At 39.6% G+C, this 18,521-nt stretch overlaps 1 protein-coding gene across 4 annotated transcripts in view; it reads right to left on the bottom strand.

The window, feature by feature from the left end:
* ccser1 (coiled-coil serine-rich protein 1) overlaps nt 1-18,521 on the bottom strand; it is a 128,918-nt gene that overhangs the window by 63,207 nt on the left and 47,190 nt on the right. For 3 of the 4 annotated variants that reach the window (XM_082553599.1, XM_082553597.1, XM_082553598.1), the window contains exons 7-8: nt 17,808-17,982; nt 9,538-9,615 (exon numbers count right to left, since the gene is read on the bottom strand). In XM_082553599.1, coding sequence (XP_082409725.1) covers nt 9,538-9,615; nt 17,808-17,982 — 253 coding nt within the window. The remainder of the gene's footprint in view (nt 1-9,537; nt 9,616-17,807; nt 17,983-18,521) is intronic. The other variant, XM_082553600.1, reaches the window with a different exon arrangement.

Raw genomic sequence — 18,521 nt, forward strand, 5'->3', positions numbered from 1 at the left:
AGAAGTGCCAGACTAAGCACAATTTGTGCTGTTGCACAGTGAATAAAGTTAAGGATATTATGATGTACGCGAGGTGTTGTATGTAGATGGGTGATGTATGTGTCAGTGGATGTACGTGAGGGCATAAGGAGGGAGAAGACTAGGCTGCTAAAACAAAATTAAAGAAAATATAAAAGGAAAATAATAGTAAAAGGGAAAAAAAACTAAAACTATTGAAATGTGATAAATCTTTAAACAAAAGGATCGTACCAAATGCTGTTAATCTTTTCAGGTAACCATTCACGGTGTTCCCTTGAGGTGTTTCCCATTGAAAAGTGCCAGAAATTGTGGTGAACAAAACAAAACAAAAAGAAATTTCACAGCATTCTTGCTTCTTCAATTATAAAAACTTGGCCAATCATGAGAGGTTGAGTCCCACCAATTTTGGCAATTAAGCAAAGTGGGGGGAAATCAGATGTTGTTTGATCTAAGCTTACAGTTACAGAGGTGGTGAGAAGGTTTCACACTGTCTGCAAAGTTTTTAAGGTGGTTTTTATTTTTTAACGGCTTCTTTATTTTGCAAGTCTAATTGATGTTGAAGTGTATGCAGGGGCCCTTACCTTGGCACACGATAATGGTCAAGGAGGACATAACTAAAAGCTTCACTAAGTGCTTCCACGGTAATAAAACCTATAAAAGAATACATTTTCCACCAGGAAATAGAAAAACAATTAACAAAAACAAAACCCAGTGGTGTTAAATCAGAATGCACTCTGTTTCCCTGCCTTTGCAGGGGAGATAACAGTATTTATAGATAATAAGGATATTATTTTCCTACTAAAGAACACACATACACACACACACAAATTACTAACATGAGATTTGGATGGGACTGAAAAATCACTAACATGCTGTGACAATTACTACATTAGTCAGCCTCTAAAATTAATCTCACCCGAACAGGACTGAAGGCTGCACTAAATGAGCTGTCTGGCTACAACGGCACAGTTGATATCCCTCATTGTCTTGTGTGTGCATTTCTATGTGGCTTATCTGCAGCTTTTAAAAGTGCATGTATAAGAGTAGTTATATGAAATGCTGAGAACAGGCTAATGACTAAATCCAGGGACACTTTATTGACTTCGTCGGTTTGTTTACGACCCAGAAAACACCTTAGGAGTATAAACTGAAGAAAGACATGCGAGAGGGTATGTTAGAGAAAGATAAAGCGAGTGATAAAGAAATACAGCAGCTTAATATAATCTGTTTCAAAACTCTCACGATATTGCATCTTAACCGCTGAAAAGAGCCGTAGAATGCTCTGCTCGCAAAGAGGTGACCAGAGCATTAAAGTCAAACGCGCGTGGAGAGTTCCTCTAAGAAGATCTGCCTTTTCAGTTCAGGCCATGAATGAGTGTAACAACAGACATGACAGGCTGAAAAGATGGTTTGATATTCAAATGTATTTAATGTGTCATGTCCGTACTCAAATGGCCAGCACAGTCACCAGATCTGAATTCAATATACAATCCAAGGGATGAAGTGGAACAGGAAATTTGCATCGCAGATGTGCAGCAGACAAATCTGCAGCAACTGTGCGATGCTATCGTCGTGGTGACGTCAGTGTTGAGACTAAATCCAATGCTTTATTGACCTAATGGGTTTCTTTACAGGACAAAAAACACCTTGCGAGTATAAACAGAAGAAAGGAGTTATTGATGAGAACAGGCTTATGATTAAATCCAGGGACACTTTACTGAACCAAGATCTCTGAAGAATGTTTTCATCACATTGTTGATTATAAGCCACTAGAATGAATGCATTTCTTAAGACAAAAGGGGTCCAACCCAGTACTGGCAAAATGTACCTAATAAAATGTCTGGTAAGTGTATATTGCACTTATAAATGCAGCAATAAATTGATTTAGTCTACAATAATTCGTGGACATAAGTGGATGGCTATTGGCTGAACATGTGAAATATGTTTATGCAATATTATCTTCCTGTTTCTTTATTCCCCTTTTAAACTTCTTTATAGTAAAACAAAAAAAAAATCTATTTTCATTTTATGTCTTGGTGTGGTGAAGGTGATGGCATGGCATAGTTCATACAGGCCATATGTTTGGTTGATCAAATCATCCAATTTGTATCTACTACCTTTATAGTTTGGTTTGGTCATTTTTGAACAGTTATACAGTTGTCACAATTCTTCTCTGTACTTCTACTGGAAGGCAGACCTCAGCTTTACTTGAACAGAAATATTGCATTAATCCCTGAGGAATTACAATGCAATGCAATTTTTATCCACGGCCCCTGGACATGCAGAGCCAAGCAATGCCAGGGCAGTGCACATACAAATAAGATCTCAATGTGATGAACACATTTAAAGCTAAAATGAGAAATTTTATTCTGCTCGCTGAAAGAAGCGCCATAAAGTGCATTCAGTCACCCATCAGGTGGCATTCAAACCAATTTTTCAAGGCAGAATAGAATGGAGAACCCATGGCAGAAAAGTGGGGCATACAAATTTATTTCTAATGTGAACAGAACAGCCTCAGTGGGGCTAAATCTGATCAAAATCATTGGAGTGCATCCACTTTTGCAAAGAGATGTGATTTTGTAAAGCGTTTGAGGCTCTCTATGCATGTAATCAGCAGTCATTTGAAGAGGGTATGGGGATGAATTTTATTCCTCTTGTTACGAGAAATGATTCAACTTTTTTCTTCTTTTTTTTTTGGGAAACATCATTGAGAAAATGTGCTGGTTGTTTGTCAATTAGTCAACATCCAATTTTCTTCAATTTCTTTAACAAATTGGATTTTTCTTGATATTGATGAAATGGGTGTAAGCAAGAACAACATGACAAAATGCCTTCTCCGTGTTATCTTTATACCAATTTATCCAGCATTTAACCCTAACCTTGCACTTTAACTATGAGTGTTGGAGAATTAAACTAGCTAAAATGTCAAATGTAATAATAATAATTGACCACACCTGGAGTCTTACAATCGCACCACAGTTAGAGGGTCTCCCGGACAATTTTACTTTTAGCAGCACTGCAGCATACACATGTTGGGAAGGGACTCAGAAACCCTAATTTATTAAACTTTGCTTTTAGTACAGACAAAAACAAAACACAAAACAATAACAGCTAATCTGATTTGACTTAAACGTTTCAGAAGCGTCCATAAATCTTAAACCCGCAGGGAGGCACTTCCCGTATTCTCGGCAGCTGTTTCAAATGCTCAGCCACCCTTTAGCTTTAAATGGATTCTTTAAATGGAGTCTCAGTCACAAACCGACTTCTTGATGCAGGTAACGCACGGAGAAAGCCTAATGTGTCATCACAAAGAAAGACATGAACTAAATTGTGAATCTATCACTCAAAAGCCGAGATGTAGTCTCTGAGATACACGCGATTTCTCGTGAGAGATGGACTGAACATTCGGTTTTATCATTTTAAACCTGAAGGTTAAACAGGATGAAAAAGGAAAAATTCTTTCCTTTATACATATTACATCCATGCAAGTTTTTAAAATAAATCTTAATTACGCAAATGACTCCTTGTTTCTTACTAAAAAGTACATCTGTGGAAGTTCTGATCACGTTTTGAGAGTCTGATATGGTCACAGCTGAAAAATTACAAAATTAAGTACACTGAATGCCAGCTTAAGACTCCATGATTTATGTCCACATATCAAATGCTTTCTGTTGGTAAATCATTTGCATAAAAACTGTGTACTTAGCTACGCTGTGTGGAAGCCCCCCCAGAAAAAAGCGACAAAGACATGCAGCACAATGTGGACTCCTCAACACAAATGAACGGTCTATAAAAGTGATATGGCACAGTGTACCAAGACCAAATATAATTCAGGCATCTCACATATGGCTTCTTGGAGAGTCCAGTACAGTTTGTCCAACCTCACTTTTCATTTCGTCACCAAAAAATAAAAATAAAAATGATATCACAAAGACAAATGTGCAAACTGATCCAGCATAAAGTTGCTTGCCTCACGTATTTAGTATTCACCCTGTATCTGAATCCATCTTCATTTCTATCTGCTGGCTGTCTCTGTTTATCTACTTTATGTCTGCCTTGGTAACTATATTAATAGCTTATTTATGCACATTGAAAAGGGCAAGAGAAAAAGCTTATATCAACAGCCCTACAGATTAGATGAAAAATATGTAGATTTGATTTTGTTGTGAACTTTTCCATTTAACCTCCTAACACCCGAACTCCTCCACGGCATGCATTTTTAATTTCCCTTTTATATTTGGGCACATTGGGACCTGATGAATGTGAAAACAAAGAATTACCAGATTTTTTTTTTTTGGCCTAATTTTTGTTTCTGAGAAAAATGAGAGCCACATATGAGGATATTCATTTAAAATTTTGATAGAACAGTAGCAGCATAATGTCCTCATGAGTGGACAGTTCCTTGTAGAGCAAAATTGAGTATTTTGGTCTAAATAACCCCAAATGTGATGTCCACATATGTGGAGGCCAGGTCCTAGGAGGTTAAGTTAAAAACAGAGAAGAGGTGATTCAAAATGTGTGATCTGCATCACATTATCAAGTCTTATCAAGAAAGGATAACAGGTTACTCTGACCTCGGTCAGCTGTCTTTTCAAATTAAATTAACTGTCAATAGCAGGTCACCATAATGTCAGTAGCTTTTAAAATTGATTTAAGTGGCTCTGGACACGCCCATACACAATGGATATATCTGTAAAGTAAAGTCAAATTTTATTTATATAGCACCTTTCAAGACAAGGATCACAAAGTGCTTCACAACAAATAGCAACATAAAAAAAGTTAACTAAATCCAAGTCTGAAAAAAGACAAGAAATGTGCTTAGTAGACATCTAAAACAGGAGTCTCCAACCTTTTTTGCGCCATGGACCGGTTTATGTCCGACAATATTTTCACGGACCGGCCTTTAAGGTGTTGTGGATGAATACATCAAAATAAAACCAGTACCAGTACCAAAAAAGACCCAGGGAATCAGAGTTATAAAATTAAAAAAAAATTTAATAGATAAAAACACTAAAAAACCCTAAAAACACTGAAACCCATAAATTTCACACGCGAGCCTCAACTCTCGCAGCCCGGCACCAAACGACTCATGGACCAGTACTGGTACATGGTTCAGGGGTTGTAAATATACTCACTACACCGGATCGACTGCTTGTTCATGCTGTCTTTAACAAGCCAAACACGTGGTAGAAACTTAATGCACTTAGGCTTTGGGACATGATCAAGACAACCTCCTGATATTCAAACCAAACTGAACGAATCAGAATAGAGAAGAAAGGTGATTTAACTTTGAATTTTGCATGGACTCGTCTAAGTAATTCAGAAACGGCTGTTCCACTGAGAATTTTCCCACACGATCATCTCTAGGGTTTACAGAGAATAGCCCAAAAAAGACCATCCAGCAAGAAGCTTTTCTCTGGGGTAAAAAGCCATTTTGATGCCATACGGCAGGAAGACTGGCCAAACTGCTTCACACTAATAGGAAGGCGACTAAACTAACGACTTGTTAAAACCAAGGTATGAAAAGCATCTCTAAACGCACATCATGTTGAGTCTTGTAGCAGATGGGCTACAGCAGTAGAAGACTACACCATGTGTCCCTCCTGTCAGCTAAGAATAGAAAACTGAGGCTTTAATTTACACGGACTCACAAAAACTGCCCACAGAGGATTTGAAATATGTTGCCTGGTCTGATGAGTCTCAAGTTCTATTTCAACTTTCAGATGGTAGGCTCAGAATTTGGCAGAAAACAACATGGAAAAGGATGGATCCATCTTGCCTGTATCAACGGTTCAGGCTTGTGGTGGTGTAATGGTGTAGGGGATACTGTCTTGGCACACTTTAGGCCTCTTAGTACCAAGCAAGGACTGTTTAAATGTCCCAGTCTACCTGAGAACTGTTGCTGATCATATCCTCCCCTTTACAATCACACTGTTCCCCAGTATCGATGGCTTATTCCAGCCCGATAGCTAAGCATGTCTCAAAGCTCAGATCATCTCAAACTGGTGTCTTGAACATGACTGTGATGTCAGTCCAACAGAGTACCAGAAGGGGAGATTCACATCATGGATGAAGCAACTGTTTGATGCTATTGTGTCAATATGCACCAGAATCTCTGTGCAATGTTTCGAGCACCTTGTTGAATCAGTGCCACAAATCATTAAGTCAGTTTTGAGGACAAAAGGGGGTCCAACGCTGTACTAGCAAGGTTTGGCTAATAAAGCATCCAGTGAGTTCATATCTGTGTAAAGTAAGAACTCCACATCCATTAAAGCTGAAAGAAAACATTTGGCTTGTAGGGAAATTTTCAAATCATTAAAATGTTTTCCTGTGCAGTCCAAAAGTTGAGTGCTGTGGTGATAGAAATAATATAATATATACAGTATCTGTACTTCCGAGGTTTAAAGCTGTCTCTAAAATATCACTTCTCGATCTCTGACCCTATTAGAAAATCACAAATACTGAGCCATGGTTTCCTCCTATCAGCAGGTGTCGTGGAATCAGAAACACAGCTGTCTAGTTCTAAGGTAGCCCAGGGGCAGGGTGGCAAACTTTTCAGGCTTTATCATAGCACGCAGTAGAATGGTCTAATTTGTATTTTTTTTCTGACAGCACCCTGCACTGAGCTAAAACGTAATGAATAATTTGAGATGTAAAAAGGCGAGTTACAATTTCACTAATAACGGTTTTGATTTTAACCCGAGAACTCATATCACAGGACCACTGATGCAGAGGAGCAAAATTTGAAGAAGAAAAAAAAGTGGAATTTGATGCCTGAGCCTCACAACAATTACTAAACGCGAAGTTTCTCACGTAGTGTAACAGAGATAAAAGGTTATCTGGAAAGAGATATTCAAAAACGAGACAAAGGATGAAACGGGGAGATGAGAGTGGCAGTCTGTTCTGTGCTGCGGCTTAAAGAAATGACATTTTGTGCATCTCGATATAGCTGCGTGTTGTCTGTGTCAGAAAGGTGTGTATAACGCACATAGCCGCATATCTCCGTGCTTTCCTCAAAGCATGCATCCTTTTAACCCTCTCGCAGTGATTAGGGCATCACTGTGGGGAAAAGTCGGTAATTATAAATTCACAGTCATCAGAATTATGCATTATTAATTTCTAATTACGCTGCCTCTGACATGATGATAAGTGTTCCACTATAAAAAGAAGTTCACCGTGCTGCTGAAGCAAAGGTGAGTGTACACAAAACAACATTTCATCAGGTGCAAAACTTGCTGCCCTTGACATTTTTTTCTTTAATGAACACACTGGTGGAGTACACCTCTAGCGGCAACTCTAGCGTGATTTCTTTTTTCTGCTACTTTCTTCTAAGATACAGTAGAATACTTTAACTGGGACAAAATCTGGTAAAAATCATGTCATATGCATTGGGTCTAAATTAAACTAGGTCGCACTGTGACACTGCAGCCTCTCAGGTGGATACCGTAGATTATTTTTACACATGCCGAGTCGTTTTCTAGAGTGCCAGGGCAAATTCTCTTCTTCTCAGCCCTCCCTCTTGTTCTTCTTCCATCTTCACGCAGTATTTCTCAAACACCGGCTTCTTCTCTATCTCTCATTCATCGCTTGGTCTCGCCTCCACCTCTTGCACTCCGGTGTTTATTTCCTCCCCTTTTCCTTATCAAGTTAATGTCATCAAACCGAATGCTTTGCTCTTGAATGGCTACACTTCAGCTATAGCTCCCACACTTTTCCCAGCAGCTTTTCTCCCCAGGTGATTTAAGGGGCTTTGAATGTGCTATAGTTGTTGGTCTATTACCGATCCAATGGGATCTTCCCACACAACCATCTCTTGGTTTTGCAGAGAATGGTCCAAAAAAGTGTAAATATCCATTCCTCTTGATGAAAAACTGGGATTAACTGGAAATGTTCTGTTTTTAACTGAGGCACGATACACACTTCCAAAGTCGAGATAAAATCAAACGTAGACATTCTAACACAAATCTACAGTACTCTGATTGATCTGTACATAGTAGCACTCCAACCTTTTTCCACAGACGGGAAATTACAGCTTTTAGGATTGAAAGCCTAAGCCAGATGGTTAAAGTACATGTCACATAATCCAAATGTCCACGGTTCAATTCAATCCAGTGACATTTGTGACATTCTTCTCTGCCTCCTCAACATCCACTGTCACATCAGATAAAATTACCCCCAAAAAGAAATTTCAGGTTTCCCCTGTCCAGTCAAATAATCTTTTGATTATAGTCAATTGCCTGTCTCCAAGTCTGTTTTGGATAGTTTACTGAAACCATTTCCTACTCTTTTCTACCCCATTTGATCCCTTCTTTTCAATGGGTCCATGTTCCCTGTCTGTCCATCTGTACTTTTCAGCCAGAGCTGCTGTCAGCATGCAGTGTCCCATCCTACATTTTAAATTTTTCCTTATCGTCCAGCTGCCACTGATACAGCATGTAGGTCAATAAAGAGGGCATACACTCACACAAACATCCACTCTTTGTGAAACACTAACACGCTGTGACAACTATACAAACACAAAGTCTATATACAGCCCTAAGATTAAGTGGTGCACACATACAGGTGCCCTTAGTGACAACCAAACGCAGTATTTGTTGGCAGTGTGTCAGTATTTTGTGGGTAAGTATCACTAGACTGTATTTTAAAAGACCTTTACCAGTGTGTACATTCATGTATGTAAAGGGAACTTCATTATGTTGCAGTTAAAAAAAAAACACACACACACATCAAAGATGAGAACCACAGAGCTGATGGCTCTACTACGCCTCCCTCCTCCAACAGGCTAACAAGACCTCTGATGTGACCCAACTAAATCCAGGGGGAAAGCTCGACAAAAGACCTCCCATGGCAAACTTAAATCCCGCTCACACACAAGCATGCACTTGAGCAATGATGCACATGCTCCCTACAGAGATTAATAAATCTCATCCAGATCGCACGGCTGGGATGGACAAGGTTGACAGAGGGCATCTGGAGCCTGTCAAGATAATCAAAACACGTTGCCCCTCTCCCATTCTATATCTGCAACTCTCCTGCTTTTAATCATCCTTTTTCCAACTCTTTCTCTCTCTCTCCTTCACTCTGCCTTCCTTGCTGCTCTGCTCTCTTTCTTCCTATTTGATCTTTTCGTGATTCATTAGAAGCTGATGTGAAAAAAAAGTGTTAATTGTTCTGATATGGGTAAAACTGAACGAGACACATGGATCAAAGGAAGATTCAGTTTTATATTTTTGATCACACCGAGCCTGCTGTGTTCTTTTAATTAAACTAGCTGGCTAATTGAAGTGAAGGGTTGGCTATGGAAAAAGAATAACAAGTGAGCACTACAACTTTACTGTGCATGTATTAAGTGAAAGCATAAGCTCTGTTTTTGTAAGATATAAAGCTGGGAGGACATTTTTATTAATATTTTTCATTGCCTCACACTTTTAATGCATCTGTAAATTTGATGCTTGTAATACAGCCGTTCTCACTGAACAAATAGCTAAATTTAGTATAAAACAGACTGCTCCGTGTTACCTTAAACGGAAGAGATTTTTCACTGCAAGGGCTGATGGGTAGAGACTGAAGGCTGCTGGCAGGACTTGTCTCTGTGCTCTGCAAAAAGACAAAAACACGGCTATAACCAGAACATCACGATGAGGTCTGCGTGCTGTACTGTGCTGAAGATAAACCAGTCAGATGCTTAAAATGACAACATTACAACATTAAGGAATTTTGTTTTTACTCTTCTTTTTCTGCTAAATATATTCACAGTTAGGCAGTATTACAAAAGCCTCGCTAAACATTCAGTGTGAAAACAGACGAAGGTATAAAAAAAACATTAGTTCTGAAGACAGGTGCTCATTTTCATCCTCGACTTTCCTTTTTTTTTTTTTTTTTTACAGAAAATCTGATTCATCTATATTTGAATGACATCAAAAATGTAAATGTAGGTAACATGTCTGTATCAGAACAATTTCATGTTGCCAGCTGCATTATTTTCACCTGATTTCTTACAAAAGCTCTTTTTTTCTGATGACAGTTGTGATTTGACGCTTTTTGGCACTGCTTCTCAGCACAGTTATCTAGTGGGCAGAGAGCAGAGGCAGCCAGAAGGGGATCCAAAATGCACACGCGTACACACAAACACACAGCCTGTTTTCATGTGACAAAAGGAGCATGTGCAATCACGTACAATCTGCACACAGGTGCACAGAAACACCGTCCCTTAAGAAGAGCATATGCGGGTATATAGATCACTGCTGAGGGCTCCTGATGGGTCATATGGGAAAGCAGAGAGGAAAATCGTGTCTCAAGCTAGGACTGCTGCTATTGGTGTACTTTTGCATGGTAGGGACATGACAGTACACAGATGGAAGATATGACAAGATACATGATATAACAAGAGAAGGAAAGAGGAAAGGTAAAAATAAGTATCATCCAAAAAAATAAAACATTATCTCCACTTGAATATTCAGTGAAGTCTATTCCTTGCCATATTTTGCCCTTTAGGAGATTTATATGCCAACTAACCCCACTGTTGTTAGGCGAAATGACCAGATACAGTAAGAAGTCTATAAAAATTGGATTTTTAGGCTGAAGTTTAATCATATGTGCATAGTGTTAGCCTACTTTCAGCTTTTAAATAACCTAATTTGACAGATGGTTTCTTTCACAAACATTCTGAGATGATGTTGTCCGTGGCTTTCATTTTAAAAAGGGCAAATACTTTAAAAAAAAAAAAAAAAACATACTTGGCAGGTGATTTGGGGCAGGTGATTTGGTGAGTGTCTCCCTATCATGACATTTTAGATCACATTACTGAATCATATGAGGAAGTAAGAGAGCATCAAAGAGGAAACACAACATCCTGCTCTCTAAAGATCTTTGAAAGATAGAAAGCACTTGGCTTGCATTCTTTGCTCTTCTCTTAATTAAGATAATCTCCACTTTTGACAACACACATGCTATAGAAGCGGTTACACTAATCTCCTAAACAATCACACTTAAAAAGCCAAGTTGGTCTGCCTGCAGATGCACAGCACAGCCACTACAAAACATGACATGCCCACTTCACTGTTACAAGGTTAGGTTGGGATTGCGGTTAAATTCATTTAATGATAATCTTAGAGTAAGGTTAGATTAAAGTTATGGTTACTTGTAGTCTGCAAGTCTCTCGGCACAGCTGCCAATGTTTCCTCCTAAGATGCTGACTTGGTCTGATCAACTCAGGATCAGACACTTAGCTTGAAGCCTGACAAGATCAATTTCCTTGCGATTGTGATCTTGCGAAACTCACAAGATTCCAGCTGTCTCATTGGTTTTGAAGGAGGTTCTGAGAAACACTTGAGCCCAAATCTTTGCACAGCATAAACTTGATGCTTTATTGGTTTGGCTGACCTTTTAAAGAAGCATGCCTCCCTATCAGAGTTATAGGTGTGCTGTGGCGTCAGGCCCTCAATGTGTCATTGGTGATCAATGCCTTTTCCTATGTAGACAGACAGGCGTGTACTCAGTGACACCCCCCTAAACACACATACACACTCTCACTCTGTCTCCTTCTAACACATACCCATCCTCTTTAAGGTCACCCCTGTCCCACAGGCCTTAACACACAACTGTCCCCACAATTAGACGTGGCTCAGTAAAAAGGCTCTTAGATTTAGGAATTGGCTGCCGGGGAGCCATGGATTTAAAGACTGGCACTACACTGAAACTAAATGTCTACAGATGATGAATGGCCTAAGAAAGGAAAGCAGGTTTTGTAGTTTGATGCGCACCTTTAATCACATCCACACATGAGTTAAATCAAGAAATGAAAACCTTCAAATAACTCACGGGGCATTCATACCACCTCGCTCTCTGACAGACATTCGTCTTTTTTATAGAAATTGCTTTAAAATACTCTCATGCGATTAAGCGAGGACATTGAATTACTCCGCTTTGCTGTGTTCCACACCTATCTGTACAATCCAACACAAATTTATTTGTAGAAGTTCATCAGAACTTTTGGAAATGCTGATGATTCTGAATGACACTGTTCTTTCCAAAAACTGTTTTAACAGATTTGGATGGCACAATCGGAACTGCAAGAAACACCATTTTCAATGTCATTCTGTTATATCCGCATTCTAACAACGTGGTGGAGGAAGCAGTCTGAGTGTAAGCCGTAACAAAAAGTCAGTCACGGTCTTCCTAGAATCCATCGCTGACACTGACAAATGGAGATCACCATAGGAAACATTTCTGGACACAGACAGTGGCATTTTACAAATGTTCATCCATGCAGCCGACAGAAAACACTGTTAAAAAAAAATATATCTGAAAGGAGTGTTCATGGTTCAAATTGTTTGTGTCTGCATAATGATAAGCATCTTTTATTTGTATAGGACAATCCTTTGTTATTATTTTTGACATCAAATCTTACTGCTTGTGCTAGTATTTTGATTTTTATTAGTATCGTTTGTATCATTTCAATTTGAAATCGGAAGCTATATAAATTGTTTTTCCTCAATTTTTTGAATTTTTGGTGCCATAAGAAATTTTTATCCAACCCCACTGGAAAATACGTTCCTCTTAACTAACTGATGAAAAGAAAAATCTTTTAAAACAGTTGTTAATCCTGTTCTACAGATATTATAGTCTATATGTTTATAAAGAATGGGAAACTGCATCAATTTACATCAAATAAGCTCACAACAGCTGTGTGCAGCCCAGTCGTGTCTTGATAACTTTTACAAGCTCCTGAATTCAAAGGTGTAGATCGCTCACAGATAGGCTGTCGCAAAAATCAAGGCTGGATTCTGGATTAAAAGGTCAATGTTAGGTGTCAATGTAAACTTTCAATTATGCAAATCTATTTTTTCTGAGACGTGATGCTCTCACATTCAAATCTTTTAATGTACTTTCAATGTTGGGCTTTTTGATAAGCTCTCCAAAGATCTTACTGTTTGGGAGTTGATATCTAAATATGTCGGTCTCTGGGGCTTTGAGAGTCTGCTCTGTTAATCTCACCCTCCATCTTCCATGAATTGTTGCGATGTATCAACTAGGTTCTTCAGTAAGGTTTCTGCAGTGGACCACTGAGGCCTACTGATGAGCCTTCTTTTTTGGGGGGAAAAATTATTCTTGCAAAAACCCGCGCATGGCAGGGAAGAAGATATGCAATAGTGTCTCCAGTCTCCTGGGAACCCAAGTGAAATCTGTTTGATGTCTCTAGAGCCTTGGGAGCTGAACCACAGGGAATTCTGTGTTTTGTTTCCACCTGCCATAACTTTGACATAAGGTTAAGACGTGGCGAGTTCTCTTTCCTTCAAATCATTAAAGTTTAGTTCATAAGTCTATAAGTTTAGTTCTGCAGAGAATTTCAACTCAAGTAATCTCTGAAAGCACCTAAATCGAGTGGTTTTGCATGTTTTTGGGGCACTTGAAAAAACAATGGAAATTAGACAGAAGTCAAAAACACAGTAATCTGAATTATATGGTCAACGTTAAGTAACTGTAAAGATTTTCCAGAATTTCAGGCTATGGTTTTGGGGACTTGAGGTTTTCGGTTTGAAATACATTATAAGTGAATTTCCATAACTTTCCATTTATTTGCAATTCAAAGAAGACACTGTAGAGATGTAAACCCATGATAGTATCACTCTAACATGAGTGCGGAACAACACATCTGAGCTTCAGTACCTCAAAGCAGCTGAAAATAATGACCAAAGTCCTTTTCAACAATCACAAACCTATGGATAGTTGAAAAATAAAAATTATAATTTTCAACCCAGACTGATGAAATGCTCAAAATTTGGGACTAATTTTTTAACATAAGTGAAGTAAGTGAATTTTGATTAGCTATATTTCAATTCATTGGTGACTTAAGCTCAATTTAGGGTTCTTATTGAGCCTCAAAAGTCCCCTAAATTGATTAACTAGTGTGTTACTTCAGAGGGGAGAATTCACAGGTCTGCACTGAAAGCTTGCAAGTCAATAAGCATAATTAGGTGAAAGACAAAATCTTTGGGTATGTTATGGCCCTGTCCATAATCTGTTTTGGTGGCTGTTGTTGTCTGTTCCTTTAAGTCTTTGCAGGTCCCGGAGTGGATGAGCTGACGGCTGCTGATTGGTCCCCTGGCCATGTGATCTTCTTCAAATCCCTCACCAGCAGTTGTCCCGGGGCAGCCACTGACAGCAGCAGCAGACCTGACCCTGGCCTCCAAAACTTGAGACTTTTGTGCTTGTGATTTGTGCGGCTTCTCTGAGTTCTGTATATAGTGTGTATATTAGCTTTCATTGTACATAGCACATTGTAAATAGCACTGCAACAGAAGGGGTGAGCTGCCGTATTGTTTTTCCTTGCACTGTTTTCTCCTGTTTATTTCAGTTAGGGAGTTAGGTGTAGCGCTTGTCTTTTGTTTGATGTTTGATTTCACATAGGGTTTTAGATAGCACCTCCTCCTGACTTAGCTTGTTTTGTTTGTTATTTTGGCCTTTGTTCACCCTGGAGCTTAATTTTTGCAGTGTAGATAATAAAACACGATTCACTAAGGAATTGGTTTCCCTCTGTGTATGGTTTTGGGGACCAGGGCGGGGCAGTCTTTTCAAACTTATGTTGCGTTCCTGTACCCCTAGACTGGGGCGTAACAGTAGCCTGTGGACAATCACCACCATAAAGTGTCTTTTGATTTCATAACCTCTGATAGGGTGACACAGCAACGGGGAGGTCTTCTCAATCACCAGATGTAGGTTAGATTAGACATTAGATAAAATAATCTCTATGTGACCTTGATGCACGTAATGCATGTAATACAGTATGTAATAATGATTTGATTTGAAGTTGAATTTCCAATAAATAAAGTAAAAAGTGAGCAAATTACAGTCCGTGCACCTTTGCACACACAGAGGACTGACAGCAGGAATTCTAATCCCAAAGTTTCACATGCCAGGTTCCACATACTGCAGAGTTATGACCCTGTCTACTTGGCTGAGCTTCGGCCCAGTGATAGGACGTTTGAAGTGGACAAAAGTGTTTGACAGTGAAAAGTGTTGGCACCTGCTATTGATTGGCAAAAGCTTGCAAAAGCAGACACAAGTGTACAACGGCAAAGGTGAACGCAAGAGGCTATAAGTTAAGTTAAACAAAGCCAAAGACCGGGGCTCAATACCAGAAGGTCAAGCAAATGAAATGCAAAGAAAACAGACATGTCGAGTCACCCTCCCCTTGTTGCAGAATGGTTTATGTCTGCTTTTGGAAGGTAACAAAATTTGCAAGTTAATGACACAACAGAGCAAGCAAAGAGGGCAAAGAAACGCCTCTTTCATATTCATGTTCTGCTGCTGTGTACCCTCTCTCTCTGTTGCACTCCTTTAGTTTTTTTCCATCACCACTTTAGTTTACCTCTCTCTCTACAAATTATTATTTCATTTACATGTCTCATGTCTCTCTCACAGAGGTCCTGGGAGAAAAACAGAGATATAAGCAGGAAAGAAATCAGGAGAAAGCTATATATATGCCTCTGTGGACTGTAATTCACAGCAGGCTTTGATCTTAGTTTAGAGATACTAATGGTGTGGTTTTAGGGAAGGTCTGGTCACCCTTTTATCTTTTTGTGTATTTGTATTTTGAGTATGGGTCTGTATAATACTTCCATATATGGTTGGGGTCAGTCACCCATGTAGATTTAAAAAAAAAAAACCAAAGCATCAGACAATCAAAGCTAATGGATGTTCTTTCTAAGCTTATGCTATTGCTAACATCCCTTATTGGTATGTTGGCATGTATTATACACTGCCAAAGGGTATTAGTGAAAATATTAGCACTTTCACTCTAAAACAAAACATTCACCGTATATATTAAACACCATCAACATCCCCTTCCAAATGACTCCTACTGACACTGTGCTCGCAAAACTTCAGAAAACAATCATTTAGGCATCTGTCATTTTCAAGCAAAGTGTTATGATCTTTCTGGATCCTGATTTGGACTAAAATGTAAAACAAAAATTTGCATCTGCATCTTGTAATTACCCGAGACCCCTCAAAAACGTGTGGAGTCTGGCATCTAAAGAGGATATGTAAGTGCAGAGGATGGCAGATAATGTGGCTTCCTGGTTTATATTGTTAGACCTTGTAAAGGTATTCCAACGTGTCAGTGCTTTACTAAGTGACTGTTTCAGCTAATCATGTCCAGAATGGTTTGGATGTAATTTAAGTTGGTTCCAAACATTCACACTGAGACACACACATAGCCTGGGGTGAAACGTTAGCTTTAACCAGGCTAAAACATTTAAAGAGGAGATTTATAGCCTGAAACAGGAGGGATAATATGTGTGGGATGAGGTGCGACCTCTCACAACGAACGTAATATGGTCAACACCTTGGAGACGCTTACTGCTGCTGTGAAGGCTCAAAACAACACCATTGAGCGTATGAGGGGAAACATCAGAGAAAGGCCTGCTCAAAATGACACCCTTGAGCGACAGTTGGAAAACATCGCGGAACGGATCACTGCAGTTGTGAAGTCTCAGAATCAAAAGACTGACAACACCTTGGAACTGAAGTTTGATACCATCATGGGGAGGCTCGCAGCTCTTCAACGCGAAGTTGAGGGACCTGTCTCAGAGTGCTAAAATTCGAGCTGCTCACAAAACAGAAATTAACAATATTCAACATTCGGACACCACGGCGCCAGCTGCAGGCCCAAGGCTGGAGCCCACCAAAACAACTCCCTGATAACGACTGTGTGATGACTATTCTTCCCGTCCCATGAAGGCCACCTGGGTTGGCTGGCAGACTGTTTACTTAGCCTGATAGAGCGAAGGACACTGTCTCCGCTGAACTCTGGACACGCACACACATACACTTACACTGATAAGCACACACTCATCCCCCCTCCCTTCCAAACGCCTTCGATGCTTGTTTCCTGAAGGGGCAGCACGGCGGGTCTGTGTGCCGCGCTGGAATGGTAGCGCTGTGCAGGGTGGCTGCTGTGTTCGCTTCGGATTACTCCTCAACCCCCACCCACCCCTGTGGCTTGTCATGTCTTCACAATGTTGTGCTGTGGACATTTATGTGCTTCTTGTGCAGAGGAGTTTTTTTGTTTCCTGTTCTCATGCTGTCCTACCATGGAAGCATAGCATGAGTAGGGGTCTCTTTTTTTCCTCTTGTACTTTCCCCAGTGTAGTGTACATTTCAATGTTTTTTTCTGATTCTACCAATCTCTGACCTGTATCCCCATGTAATGTTTGTGCTATATGTGTAAGGTCGGGGGGGGTCCTATTTCACTGCAGGGCAACCTGCATGTGACGAATAAAGCTTTGATTGATTGATTGATTGATTGATTGATTGATTGATTGATTGATTGTGTGTTTGTGTACATGTAAAGCATAAACTGGCAGATACTTAAAGTCTCCCAGTTTCCCCCTCTAAATGTAGAATCTGATTAAATTAACAAAACAAAGTGATTAAATGGACCTTTTAGAGACGGGAAAGCAACCACTTTGACCAGATTTCATGGAACTGAAATAGAGCCTGATTAAAATAGGGGGTGAAAAATTCGTGAGAGCAGCGTGGTGCACAGTGGTTCCAGATGAAATTGCTTTTTATTGTTTGCTAGACCCTTATCCTCACTGGTTTAAAACAATTTGATGCGTTTCAAACTTGATAAGGGCTGTCGGTGTGGTCTACCTTATGTGCTCTGTAGAAGCCAAATATGCCAGACTCACTAAATGTAAAGCTAATCTTCCTTCATTTGTTTGTATGTCCTTGTCGAGAAGAGCTTGTGTGCTGCTGACTGTTAGCCATGTGCATTATCTCACCTCCTGCAGTGTCCGTCTCAGCCTTAGAAGCAGGGTTTTGACAGCAGTGCACTCCTGCTGCATGAGTCTTAGTGGAAGGGTTTCCAGTCCCAGAGGTAAAGGGTCATCTTCCTTCCCCGTGCCCAACCCGGCGCTCCACTCAGCAGGCAGCAGGCTGGTTGGACGGCAGGGTTCCCTAGAGGAGAGGAGGGATGAACAAAAAGAGAATAGTACATTTTTTTGTCTATGAGTCAGCATGAAAACTTGATCATAAACACGTCTTCCCCACTGTTCTCCACTTGTGGAATCTCATCATTGCCTTTGCTGGTTAGCGATTATATAGCTGACCCATTACACAGTAAAGTGAAGATGCCAGCTGCTTCTCAATACCCCAGTAATTCCTTGAAATCTGTGTGATACCATGTGTAACAAACTAAAGTGCACAAACATAGTCCGAACAATAACTTGGCAGAATGCAAAACAATAATTTGTAGCAATTAGATGCAACGTAGTAAACTACTCCTTCTACACAACCTTGCTGCATAGCATAAAGCTGTTATTCACAGTATTTTAGTCTGATTGAAACCCAATGTGAACATTTTGAATCTTTGATCTTTATTATTTCAGAGTCATTGAATAAAAAAAATAGTCCATTGCTGCAAAAAATAGTTGGCTTTAAAAAACACAGAATGAAAAGAAAATGAGAAAGACAGAAAAAAACAAGAGAAGGAAAAT

Source organism: Aulonocara stuartgranti (assembly GCF_965226115.1).
Source record: "Aulonocara stuartgranti genome assembly, chromosome: 12".
NCBI classification, from domain to species: domain Eukaryota; kingdom Metazoa; phylum Chordata; class Actinopteri; order Cichliformes; family Cichlidae; genus Aulonocara; species Aulonocara stuartgranti.